The 14,010-nt window shown below is 38.2% G+C and overlaps 1 protein-coding gene across 1 annotated transcript in view; it reads right to left on the bottom strand.

Moving 5' to 3' along the window:
* The window catches only part of XRN2 (5'-3' exoribonuclease 2), a 125,879-nt gene that overhangs the window by 48,012 nt on the left and 63,857 nt on the right, over positions 1 to 14,010 (bottom strand). The window contains exons 15-17 of the mRNA XM_020790516.3: positions 11,100 to 11,225; positions 7,666 to 7,784; positions 6,259 to 6,394 (exon numbers count right to left, since the gene is read on the bottom strand). Of these exons, the coding sequence (XP_020646175.2) occupies positions 6,259 to 6,394; positions 7,666 to 7,784; positions 11,100 to 11,225 (381 nt within the window). The remainder of the gene's footprint in view (positions 1 to 6,258; positions 6,395 to 7,665; positions 7,785 to 11,099; positions 11,226 to 14,010) is intronic.

Raw genomic sequence — 14,010 nt, 5'->3', positions numbered from 1 at the left:
TGGAATTTTATGCTTGCACGTTCAGTTCTGGCACACAGAATGCTCTCCTAATTATGGAAATCTGAGTCATGCTTGGGCAAGCACAAACTGGATACCTCCTTGAGCAAGAGCTTACAATAGTTAACTGTTCATTCTCCATCCATTATGGAAGCCCGGTTGGCCTCAAAAGAATCCAAGTCATGGCTTCTAAAGACTTGCTATTAATTTAATGAGTGGATAAAATAGCAAAAGTGGACATCTTCAACATTCTGTTTTTTTTCCCCCCAGGTGACTGCTTTTAGGAGGTAGAAATCAGAATGCTAGTTGCTTCTTAAGCTATTTTTCTACTAAAACATACTCAGAGCACCTTTCACATCAAAATACACAATAAATACAATGTAAAACTGAAACAACAAGACTACTGATAAAACAAGAAGAGAATGAGAAAATAATCTGACAGTGGTTACAGGCACATAGAAATAACATTGGGTTCACTTTAAGTCTAAACATCAATGAAGACAGAGCAAGACAGACACCTCTAAGGAAGTCAGTTTAAGAGAGAAGCCTTGAATATCTTTGCCACACTCATGAGGGTGTTCAGAAACTCCTTCTGTTTTTCGTTAAAATGTAATCTTGGTGCATACACACAGTTTATATTACTAAGAATGAAAAAATGTGCATCTAAATAAAGAACTATTACTGCTGGAAATTCAGGTAACTCTTGAATTACAGGGAAAAACTGTACTTTCAAAGCAGGGAATGTGAATGTATGTATGTCGGGGGTGGGAAGCAATCACAGAGTAATAGCCAGCATTTTGTTCCTAAGAGAAAGTGTAAAAAATAATTTTATCCACTGGCGTGCCTTATACTAAAACCTGCTGATTCCCCCCCCGAAGTAATATTTTAATTAACAGCATAAATGCAATGAAATAAACATTTTCAGATTTAAATGTCAACAGCAAAAAGTTAATCTTTCCATGCCGAACAGTTAACGTAAATGAAGTAGTTTTCAAGCCTAGTTTGGCAAGGTCTACATTGCTGCTGACTTAAGTCTGATTAACTCAATGGGCTTTCCCTAGCTAGGAATAACCTATATGCTCTTTGACATCTGTTGCTGAAAATTTTCTACGACCTGACCTGGTCCAAACATTTCTAACCTTTATACTGAAAAATGTTCAGAAGGAAACAATACCCGCTGATAATCTTATGTCAGTGTAGTACAATAACAACCTTGTCCATTCCTTTTACAAAATTGAAAAATACAGTGGTGCCTCGCATAACGAGCGCTGTTTAACGACGAATCCGCAAAGCTATCTATTTTTTTAGATCACTAATGCGATCGCATTGCAATGTTTTAATGGGTAAAACATCGTATTGCAATGTTTTTTGAACAGCTGATCGGTAGTTCCAAAATGGCCGCCGCAACCATTTTCGCGCCCTGCCCTTGCTTACCGAGGGCACGAAAATGGCGGTGCTATGGAGGAACTTCGCTGAACTGTGAGTTTGGGTCCCATAGGAATGCATTAAACAAAGTGCCTTTTTCCGTTCCGTTTAGTGATGTTTCCTCATAGCGACGATTAATCTGGAACGGATTAACGTCGCTATGCAGGGCACCACTGTACAAAGAATTAGAGAAAACTGTTAGAACAACAGTCAAAACAAAACAGCTTAACTGAAAAACTAGTAGATAATATGAAATCAGTACAATATCAAATAAATCTATGGTAGGTGTCAGAAATGGCAATGAAGATAAAACAAGTGAAACAATTTTTTTTAAAAAAGCAAACAAATCAGGCAGATGGCTTATCTATAGACTGAGAAAAGAACAAACAAGAAACCAAATTATAAACCTCAAAGACCAGGAAGGAGAGACTAGATGGGAGCAGAAGGAAATAAAAAAATTGTCAAGGATTTCTATCAAGCGCTACACAAAGTACCAGGATAATTAATAATAAAGCAAAGAGAATATCTGCAGAAGTTTCAGAAATTATCTAAAGAAAATAAAGAGATCTTGAATTCCTCAATAACAATGTGTGAAGTGGTGGAAGCTATCAGAAAAAGAATAATAAATCTCCAGGAAGTGATGGATTAGCGGCTGAATATAAGAACTCTGAAGAAGTTCTACCTTTTAAAGAATTAATTGAAGAAATAGAAACAGAAAAAGAAATACCCACTTCGTGGAAAGAAGCAATAATTTCAGTTATACAAAAAGAAGGCACTGATCAATTAGAAATCCAAAATTATAGACCAATTTAGTTATTGAATGTAGATTATAAAATGTTTGCATCAATATTAGCAAAAAGACTGAAAAAGGTTTTGGTGCAGATCATTCATCAGGACCAATCAGGATTCTTACCAAAAAGACAAATCAAAAACAACATCAGGATAGTATTGAATGTTTTGGAATACTATGAAGTTCACCCTGAAAAACGATGTCCCTAATATTCTTCGATGCAGAGAAGGCCTTTGACAATATGAACTGGAATTTCCTGCTGACACAGTTGCAATTAATGGAAGCTGGAGAAAAGTTTATAGGATAAATTAAAGCAATGTATTACAAACAAGAAGCAAGAATCAAAGTGAATGGAGAACTGACGAAACAATTCAAATTGAAAAAGGTACAAGGCAAGGACGCCTGCTGTCACCTCTGTTTATTCTTATGCTGGAAGTCCTAAATCAAAAGCGGCGTGAGGGGGGCTCTGGGGGGCAGGGGGTGGCGAGCCTGCCCCTACCACCCCCCCACCCCACCCACCCCGGCAAAGCGCCGCTTTCAGAAGCCTCCTGGGGCTTTTTCAGCAGTGAAAATGCACCTCTGAAAGCCCCGCTTTGCAGCAGGGGGCGCGCGAGGTGTGGCAGGCCTGCTTTCAGAGGCTTCCCCAGTGCATTTCCACTGCCTGTTTACCTGCTGGGCAAGCCTAGGGAAGCTTCTAAGAGCAGCGGGGATCAGTTGTAAGGCGGGCAGGGGCTGGAGCGGAGAAGATGGCAAAATATGGGCTTGTTTATTTCGCATAGCGACCAATCCGTATAGCGACAATTTTGGCTGCACGGATTATCGTCACTATGTAGGGCACCACTGTATCTTTAATGGGCAGAATAAATGCAATAAAAATGAATATACTACCAAAACAAGTTTTCCTTTTTCAAACAATTCCAATAGTATTAAAAGAAGACTTTTTAAAAGAACTGAATAAGATAATGACCAAATTTGTTTGGGACGGGGGAAAACCAAGAATAAAACTTAAGGCTCTTCAGGACAATAAACAAAGAGGAGGGTTTGGTCTACCAGATTGGGTAAATCATTACAGAGCAGCAGCTTTGTCCTGGGTGAGAGAATGGATTACTCTACAAAATCAGGGACTCTTAAAAATTGTGAGGTATGATTTAAGACTGAACCAGCATGCATACCTATGGCACCAAAATGATAGCAATGCAAAACATTTAATATACATCCAATCAGGAGAGCTTTATTATGGGTCTGGAAGACAGTTAAGGTACAACATTACAGAAAGATACCATTATAGGTAGCTCCATTAGAAGCGTTCTCTGGTCCGGCAAGAACACCTCAAGGGATAAAAGGGAGATATCCCGAGACACTTGTTTCTTTTTTCTCTTTAGTTTTCTTTTTCCTCCATCTTGAACTTTTAATTTGTTGATTTAATCATGTGATTGTTTTATGACATGTTTTGATAATTATGACGATTCTATATGATTATACTTTATGATGTTTTATAACTGTTTGTAAGCTGCCCCGAGTAGACTCTGTCTAGAGGGCTGGGGTAGAAGTCAAATAATAAATAAATATTAGATAGAGATTTTAATCTAAAAAACAAAGATGAACTGGCAAAACAAAGTATTATCTTAGACTGGTAGTCAATAAATTTATTGAAATCAAGATATGTAAAAGATAAAACTATAGGGTTCCAGAAGGACAAAATACCTTTGGATAAGGGGTTGCTGGATTCAGAGGAAAAATCGATTAAAGGTTTATATAATACTTTAACAAACAAAAAATGGATGATGAAATTGTGAAGGACTGCATGGTAAAGTGGGCTCAAAATATAGGACAATACAGAATTAAGTGCCTGGTCACAAATTTGGGAACGAAATATTAAAATGACTAAATCTATAAACCTAAGAGAAAATATATACAAAATGTTTTATAGATGGTATGTAACACCAGAGAAATTAACAAAAATGTATAAAAATGTTTCTAACAAGTGCTGGAAATGTGAAAAGAATGTAGGCAGCTTCTATCACATGTGGTGGATGTGCAATAAGGCCAAGGAATTTTGGAAAATGATTCATGAAATGATAGAGAAAATTTTAGGGGTTAAAATTGATATGACACCAGAAAGCTTCTTACTGAATATATTACCACCTATACAGTGGTGCCTCGCTTAGCGATGTTAATCGCTGCTAACCGAAACATCGCTAAGCGATTTTTAAAAGCCCATAGGAATGCATTGAAACCCCTTCAATGTGTTCCTATGGGCAAAAATCTCACCTTTAAGCGAAAATCCTCCATACGGCAGCCATTTTTGCTGCCCGGTATGCAAGGAATCCATCCCAAAACACAGCGGGCGGCCATGTTTTTTTCCCGGTGGCCATTTTGGAACCACCGATCAGCTGCAGGAAAAAGATCGCTATGCGATAATTGGTAAGCGAAACAGCTTACCGATCATCGCAAAGCGATTTTTCCTATTTAAAACATCGCAATGCGATTGCTTTTTCGATCGCAATTTCTTTGTCGCTAAGCGGTTTCATCATTAAACAGGGAGCTCGTTAAGCAAGGCACCACTGGTACTCCAAAAAAAAGAGACCTACTTGACCTTACACCTGATAACTAGAATTGTATATGCCAGTAAGTGGAAGATGAAAGAGATCGTGACAAAGAAAGAATTTACTGTGAAGATTTTGGAACTAGCAGAAATGGATATTTTGACAGATACATTAAATGACAGACTGGATGACAGATACATTAAATGACAGAGTGGATAATAATAAATGGGAACCTCTTTATACCTGGATGAAATCTATATCAACTTAAGTAGAATAGATTAGATCAATACTACGTTAGAGAATATGATAAGATTAAATGAATGGAATATATTGTAATAAATCACTCTGGTTGCAACGGATCGAAAAGTAGAAAAAATACAATAAAATATATTTTTTGAAAATAATGACCTTGTCCAAAATATCAATTGCTAGCATCTTTCAAAGAGTTTCTATAGAAATGGCAGGAATTCCACTGGTATTTGCATACGGGTTTGCACAGCTTGCTGCAGCTAATTGCTACTAAGAAAGAAAATGCCAGGGGGTATCTTGGTTGTACAGTTGGCCATGTGACACAGCCCATGGCTCAGTCATGCCCCAACACATAATCAATTAGCATAACAATTTGTCATGTCAAGTTACTCAAACCTTAAGCAAACACTAATAAAATTTTGGCCGATATCAGATAAAATCTGCACATGAGGACTGACCCATCATTATGAGGACTGAATAATTTTATTTAAAGCATTTTTAGCACTCCACTTTTCTTTTAGAGGGCTCAAGGGGCCTAGCAGAATTAAAAACAGTAATCATAATATAAAATGAAATACACTGAAAACAAAAAAATAAAAATAAAACCAGCTCCAAATATCAATGCAACTAAGGCAGCATCCAAGAAGTAATAAAAATATACCATGAACACTATGCCACTTAGACTGAAAACCTTATTTCAGCCTCTCATGTTTCTCTGTTAATTCTGTTCTAACAAATGATACAATCTAGTCTTCCACAAAGAAAGTACAGTGTTCAAACCATCAGAGAGTAAGAGTGCCACTATAAATTTTATTTTCTAATTTTTACATGAATTCATATAAGACTAAAAACATCATATTCATACATTTTGTTTTGTTAAAGCTTATGTTCCATACATACACAGTGTTCATGTTCTCTCTTTCTATAACTACTTCAGTGTTTAAGTCCTTTGTTTGACAACTCTCTAAATCTATTCTGGCATGTGTTTTGATTGAAACTCATTGTCAGTTCAAAAATTACTTTCTACTGTGCTTCTCAGAATAATTCGGATACGAACTGCTGAGCCCAAATTTTTAAGCACCACTCACTACAGGTCACTTGAATTGTTGCACTCCTGATTATGCCACTCTTGATCCTTATTAAATATCTATAGCAGGCAAGCAAATAATGATTACTGGAATTATTACTACAGATAAAACAGAGATGAATTCTGAGGAAACAAAAACTCCAAACAGCTGAACAGAAAAGTACCTGATAATAGTAGCGGAGAACCCAGCAAAGCCCTTCCACATATGACTGCACAACTTTACGTCGGAATTTTTTGTCGGAGATATCAACATCAAATTTGTTCTTGTAGTAGCGCTGTTTCCAGCCAGCTTCCCACAGCCTATACAACAATTCCCTTTTTGTTAATATTTGTATCATATATATTTACACATTGTGCATTATAAATTTTAAAGTAATTTTAACACTAAAGTACCTGCAGCTTAAATCACATTTATCACGAGAATGGCATAAAACCTTTCCCCACCCTTCCCCTCTAATTCTCAAAGGAAAGTAGTCAATAAAAATACGATAAAAGTACTGCCAAAGATCCAATGAACTTCAAATAATGTTCTATGAATATATGGAAGGCTTTCAGAATCTTCCTTCACACTGCAGTCTCATGCATCCTGTTTAACTAATCTCTTCTAGAGGTTCAGCAGAACTTTTCTGGGACAGCATTCGAGAGAAAGACAAGCATTTCAAATGCAAGGAAAATCCATTCACACATACACCATTTTTGGATCCTACTTATCAATAAAGCTCATCTTAGGAATGGTGTGACACTGATAGGCATTTTCTCTTACATAATCAGCACTGAACCTAAAAATTAAGCATGTAAAATAAAATACACCATGGCTTGGATCCAAGCTCCTTCCCCTGTATGTATGCACAGAAGAGTCCAACAAAGTCTTCTCCAAACTACTGTACAGACTATATACCCATGAATTTCTATTTTACTGCAAACCCCAATATATGAGATGGAATTTTAAGAGGGCAGGAGCAGCTTTTTGCTGAGCACCAGCATGTAGTAAAAAAAAGAAAGAGAGGGAGAGAGCGAGACAAACCTATGATGCTCTTTTAGGCAGAGACAAACTTTTGGTCAGATTTATCAGTATTACCTACATTGACCAGTAGCATCTCTTTCCTAATTCTGCAGATTATTTTATCTGAAGGTGCCAAGATAGGACCTTGTGCAAAGCAAATTTGCCACTACCATCAATGGGCCCTCACTAAAGTTGACAAAGCAAAGGGGAATTTTTTTTTGCAGAGCTTAAAGAGTTAACCTGTTTCATTTATGCTGTAAAATAACATTCTGTTCATAGAGTCTGAGCTGAATACTGAACCTGTCAGCAAGCTGGTACTGAGTCTCAAAGGGAGTAGCAGCTTTTAGGACGAAAACCTGCATGCATACTAATGGAAACACTTAAATTTAACAGCTACAGCCTACACATCTCACTGGAATTTACTGAGTATCCCAACTCTCCACATTAATTATTGGTGGATAAAAAGATCATGGAAAAGCATTACAAGGCACTGCAGATATAGGGTAAATAGCATTAATGAGGCGACATCCCCTTTGACAATGTGCTAACAAAGTACCAAATGCGTCACCTGATATTATCTTCAGGCTCAGGTTCACTGTCACTGTCCTCTGCTTTACGCTTAATTCCTCCTGCTGGAGATGGCGTACCATCAGATGTGAAGCTCGTATTAGGAGACGCTGAAGGAGTCTGGGGACACAGTCATTGTACAGAGAGTTAGGGAAAAGGCCTCACTATAAAACTAAAATTACTGGCTTTGTCACAAAGAACTGAAAAATATCCATTCTAATTTTTTGGTGGTACAGAAGCTGGGATCCAAAAGAACCAGTAAAAACCAGTTCCATACACTGATAGGACTTTGGGCCATATCTTTCAAATAGAAGCCTTTTCCTCCATGCAACAAAATAATTTTGAGCACACATTTTCCCATAATCAGCCTGCAATGTTGTACTGGAGGATCCTAATGGTCAGAAGATGCAGCAAAGTATGACGATAGAGATTTTGCTCCCCCCCCCAAATATCTAAGCATCACTTTACATGTTATCATTTACTCTTTTTCGAGGTACGCACTAACGTTGTGGATCTAATGAATGAATGAATGAATGATATTTTTATCCCACCTCTCTCCTTGATAAGGACCCAAGGTGGCTTACATCAGACAATATTTAAAGCTAACATTAGTAAGTGTACAAATACTTAAAAGGATCAAACAAAAACACCAAAGGCACATTTAAAGGAATAAGGCACATCAGTCCACTAAAAAACTCCACTCATGCATTGAAGAGAAATATCTTTGCTTGTTTGTGGAATACAGCAAAGATGAGGCCAACTTGGCTACCAATGGGAGGGAGTTCCAGATAGAGCTCTCTCCTGATGATCTTAACAGCTGAGCAGGCTCATAAAGGGAGACTGGGTCCTTGAAATTGCTTGGACCCAAGCCATTTAGGGCTTTATAGGCTGGAATCAGCACTTTGAATTGTGCCTGAAAACAGACATAATAGAAAGGCTAAATAGAAAGGCTAAATGGAAAGGCTAAGATGTATAAAAATGACATTGACGTGCTCCCAAACAACCCACTTTCTCCCTGAAATATCTTTATCAGCCAAAGGTGTGTAGATAAACAATGAAGAACTCCTCCATTCCAAAACTGTAGGTAACAGGAGGGAGACCCTTTATGCTTATACAATGGTGCCTTGACTTACGAACTTCCCGACATACGGCCATTTCAAATTACGACCAGCTCCGGCTGCAAAATTTTGCTTCGACTTCCAGCTGGAGCTTCGAGTTGCGATCAAAAGAGGCAGGGAGAAAAGGTGGGGAATTGACCAGACCAGATGGGCGGGATACAAATCAAATCAAATAAATAAATAAATAAATAAATTAGAGAGCTAACTGTTGGTCGGTGAAGAGCTTCTTTGTAGCTCTTTAGTCCCAATGGTTAGAGTGTGTGCAATCAGAGGAGGCTTGGGACTGCCTGGCCTCTGCTTCTGAGTGAGAGTGTGTTTGTTTGCAGGGAGGCTTGGGACTGCCTGGTAAGGTAAGGTGCTGCTTTCTGCTTTTTAAAAACTGCCTGCTCTGGATGGGTTTTGCAGGGTGGGTTTGGGCTGGGTGGGTTATGTTTCTGTGCTCTGATGGGTCTTGCAGTGTGGGTTTAAAATGTGAACATTAGATTGTAATATTAAATTAAAATTAAATGTGAAAATTAGACTGTAATTTTAAAATGTAAAATTAGACTGAGAGGTCTGTTTGCTGGAATAATGGTTGCTGGATTTATTTATTTATTTTTGCATTCTGTGGCTCCTAGGGTTTGCATACTGTGACCTCTCTTTTGTTTTAAAATGTGTGGGTTTAAAATGTGACTCCAAAGTCTTTTTGTTTTAAAATAAGAAAAGGGGTTCTGCTTGCTGGAATGGTGTAAAATGTGGTTTAGACTCAAGTCTCTCCCCCCCGCCCCGTGTTCTCTCTCTCTCTCTCCTCTTTTTTTGTGCTTAACAGCACAAACTTTGTCTGAGGGGTCTGTGTACCCCAGTGATGACCTTCTTTCTTTCCTCTTTTCCCCATTGTTCCCTCCCTCCCTCCTTTCCTGCCCTTTTTTAAACCTAAGCAATCTTAGGTTAAAAGAAGAAAAGTTCTCCCTCTAGTGGTAGTGGATGGATTAACTGCTTTTGCATTCGTTCCTACAGGAATAAATGGTTCAACTTGCAACCGGCGCCTCTAGGTACAACCAAAAACAGCTGGAACGGACTGATCACATTTCAATGGGAAATGGTGCTTCAACATACGACCATTTCGAGTTACAACCATCTTCTAAACAGATTAAGCTTGTAAGTCGAGGCACCACAGTATACTTTAAAATCTTATTGTGCATTCCAAACCGACATTACTTTAAAAACCACACACTGTATGAACACAATTCCAAAAACCATTGTTATTTTAAAATATGTTTTCCTTGATAATCTATATCATGGTGTAACTATACTAAATCAGCCAAATTCTAATCGGCCTACTACATGATTCGTCAGCTTTTTACTAATAAATAAATCAAGATAATTGAAGTGGCTTGGCATTGGGGATAATTCTCCTTTGTATCTATGAACCTTCACCAGGTCGCCTATTATTATTGTAATTTTATTGTCTTTTGAAAGTATTGTGTATGATGCCTTATTTGTACTTCCATTGGTGTATTTTTTTTGCCCAGAATAGTAGTAGTCACTGGGTGGGTGGATGGATGGATGGATGGATGGATGGATGGATGGATGGATGGATGGATGGATGGATGGATGGATGGATGGATGGATGGATGGATGGATGGATGGATGGATAGACAGACAGACAGACAGACAGACAGACAGACAGACAGACAGACAGACAGACAGACAGACAGACAGACAGAGGACCTGTCCAAATATAATTGTTCAAAAATAAATTATGTTTGGCTATGGTTGTTATAGGTTTTTCAGGCTGTTTGGCCATGTTCTGGAACATAGATAACCAAACACAGGTATGTTTGGCTACTTCAAAATAATGAATATTCACAGTAGGAAACTATGGCAGACTCCAACTGATGAACTTGTAAGTTATGCATATTTTGCTGTTGCTAACTGTGGCTAAATACCAAGGTCCCAGGGTGTATACTAATTCTGTGCCTGACCACACACCCAATTTTGCAACTGAGATGTATCCAGGTGCCTTATCAATTAGTGCAATTAGCAACAGCAAGTTACACAATCCTTATGTGAACACTAACAAGATGTCAGCTTATGAAGATTGGAAATTAAAGTTACAGTGCGCATGGTCGCCTTCCTGAATAATTACCTTTGATGTGAAAAATGGGACTCAATTTTAAGTAGACAGTTTTTCACTTAAAGCTTGAGCAGCTAAAAAGAACGACAGTAAAGCTGTACTGAAAAGCACTGACTTGCAGAAACAAAACTGAACCATCAATAAACCTAAAAAATTATCACATTTTCTGTTGTTATAGCAAAATTCAGAACTATCACTTACGGTGTTCTGCATTCTCATTTCAAATGCTGCATGTCTAGGATTGCTGATCGGCTGATGGCTTGATCTGTTTCCCCTCCCCAAAGGTTGTGGGGTGAACTGTCCACCAGGCATAGAATGTTGTTCCCTCTAAATTGAACATGCACCCATTAGCAACCATTTAACAGAAAAAGTATTATATTAAAAAGTGGATTTCTAGGAAGTATATATTGCCTTGCTTATGTTTCACACCTAGCAAAATTTTCAAGCAAGTTTGTATATGATTTCTAGAAGGCAGGTCAACACTGTCAAGTGTGTGGAGGGGGGCAGCATGTTTACTGGGGTTTGACGGCACCATCACAGATACCTTTACATGCATCACACGACCAGTGGCGGTGCCTCCACTGATGAAAAAGACTGAATTTGGGCAGAAAAGGTGCATGTGGAGGGTGGCCTTGGATCTGCTGCTTCTAAAGTCTGTGCTGCTCCCCAGACATGGTTTTGGGTGGATCTCTACTCTGTTTTTCTTCTCCTTCCCATTACAAGAAAAAATGGTGGTGGGGTAGCAGGGATGTGGTGGCGCTGCAGGTTAAACTGCAAAGCCTCTGGGCTGCAAAGTCAAAAGATCAGCAGTTTGAATCCACGCGACGGAGTAAGCTCCCATTGCTTGTCCCAGCTCCTGCCAACCTAGCAGTTCGAAAGCATGTAAAAATGCAAGTAGATAAATAGGTACTACTACAGTGGGAAGGTTACGGCGTCCCATGTCTAGTCGCATTGGCCACATGACCACGGAAACTGTATATGGACAAACGCTGGCTCTATGGCTTGGAAACAGGGTGAGCACCACCCCCTAGAGTCAGACACAACTGGACAATTGTCAAGGGGAACCATACCTGATGGTTGGGTAGTCAGCAGAAACAATAGGAAAAAAGAGAGAAACCCCACACTGAAATCTAGATTGCACTGGCAGAACTGATGTGCTGATGAATAATTAACATTTATTTTACTTGGAATAAATATTAGGTACTCTTCAACAATCCTTCCATTGGAGTTTTTTGAAGTGCCTCAAACCTTTCAGCTAACACAGCTATCTGTCAAAATCATCAGAACACATCAGTGGGGATGCTATAATTTATCAGCATCATGAAATAAAGAAGGTCAAAACAATGTTCTAAAAATCTACCGCTTATATGTCACACTAAGGCTGCTTTCTCTGCTTTCTTTTATGAAATAGTAAGAATAGAAACGAACTGCAATTCTGAGGGAAAACATTCCACAGTAGGGAAGTAGCACAGACAAGCTCCTTCTTCACTGCCCATCAAGTAGGCCTCTGCAGGCACTTTTCTTTCTTTCTTTCTTTCTTTCTTTCTTTCTTTCTTTCTTTCTTTCTTTCTTTCTTTCTTTCTTTTTTAATTAACAACTTGGGATAAGGTAAGGGGTACAGGAGGTAAAGGGGCATATGAGGGGAGAAAAAAGGAGGGGAAAGAGAACACAAAATGTACTGACATCCAATCTATTCATATTACCATATCAACTCAACTTTCCACTTTTCTACTACAGTGGTGCCTCGCTTAACTATGTTAATTGGTTCAAAAAACCATCGCTATGGGAAAACATCGCTAAGCGAAACACGTTTTCCCATAGAGATGCATTGAAAACCGGTTAATCCGTTCCAATGGGAACGAATTGCCGTCCTTAAGCGAAAATCCCCATAGGAAACATCGCTAAGCAATACAATGTTTCCCCCATTGGAATGCATTGAAGCCTATTCAATGCATTCCAATGGTTTTGCGATGTCCGTTTTTGCAATTTTAAGTGTGTCTTAAAAGGTTCAAAAACGGTTTTAAATGCTTGGAATCGTTAGTGCACCTTCTAAAACGTGTGCAAACTTAATTTGGCTTTGTTCTGACTCTTCGTTAATTTTTGGTGAATTTCTTTCTCCCCCATTGGAATGCATTGAACCCGATTTTAACAGCTGTCAAAGTTGGGTTCAATGCTTTCCAATGGGGGGGGAATTCACCAAAGATTAACGAAGAGTCAGAAACTGTTTTAAATGCTTGGATTCATTAGAGCACCTTGTAAAACGTGTGCAAACTTAATTTGGCTTTGTTCTGAGTCTTCGTTAATTTTTGGCGAATTTCTCCCCCCCCCCATTGAAATGCATTGAACCCAATTTTGACAGCTGTCAAAATCGGGTTCAATGCTTTCCAATGGGGGAAAAAAATCTTGAAAAAAAGACTGTTTTAATATTATGGGAATTGTCTGAAATAAAAATAGAATTTTAGGTAGAACATTCATTTTAATGGTTGCTATTCTTCCCATCAGCGATAGTTGTAATTTGTCCCATCTCTCCAAGCTAGTCTGTATCTCTTTCATCAACTTCATATAATTATCTTTAAATAATGTACTCGTTTTCTTTGTGATTTGGATCCCTAAGTAGCTAACTGTTTTCTTTTTGAAAATTAGACTTTTCTAGCTGGGTATTGATTGCTTTAATTAATTTCAAAAATCTTTCTTCGACTTGTAGCACTTCCAATTATTCCAATTTAGATTATCAAAGGCTTTCTCCGCATCCAAGAATATCATAGCCATTTGCTTTTCTGGGTGTGCTTCATAGTATTCCAGAGTATTTAAAATTATCCTTATATTATTTTTCATCTGCTTTTTTGGGATCAAGCCCGACTGGTCTTCATGTATTGTCTGTATTAAAATTCTTTTCAATCTAGTTGCCAACATGGTTGCATATATTTTTTAATCCACATTTAGTAATGAGATCGGTCTGTAGTTTTTGATTTCTTTACCCTCCATGTTTTCCTTATGTATAAGAGAAATTATTGCTTCGGACCATGTTGGTGGCAGCTCTCCCTTTTCTTCTACATATTCCAAGAGTTTCTTATATGGTTTGAGCAATACATTTTCTAATTCTTTATAATAT

The sequence above is a fragment of the Pogona vitticeps genome, chromosome 4 (genome assembly GCF_051106095.1).
Source record: "Pogona vitticeps strain Pit_001003342236 chromosome 4, PviZW2.1, whole genome shotgun sequence".
NCBI lineage: Eukaryota > Metazoa > Chordata > Lepidosauria > Squamata > Agamidae > Pogona > Pogona vitticeps.
This window is presented reverse-complemented; position numbering and strand designations above follow the sequence as displayed.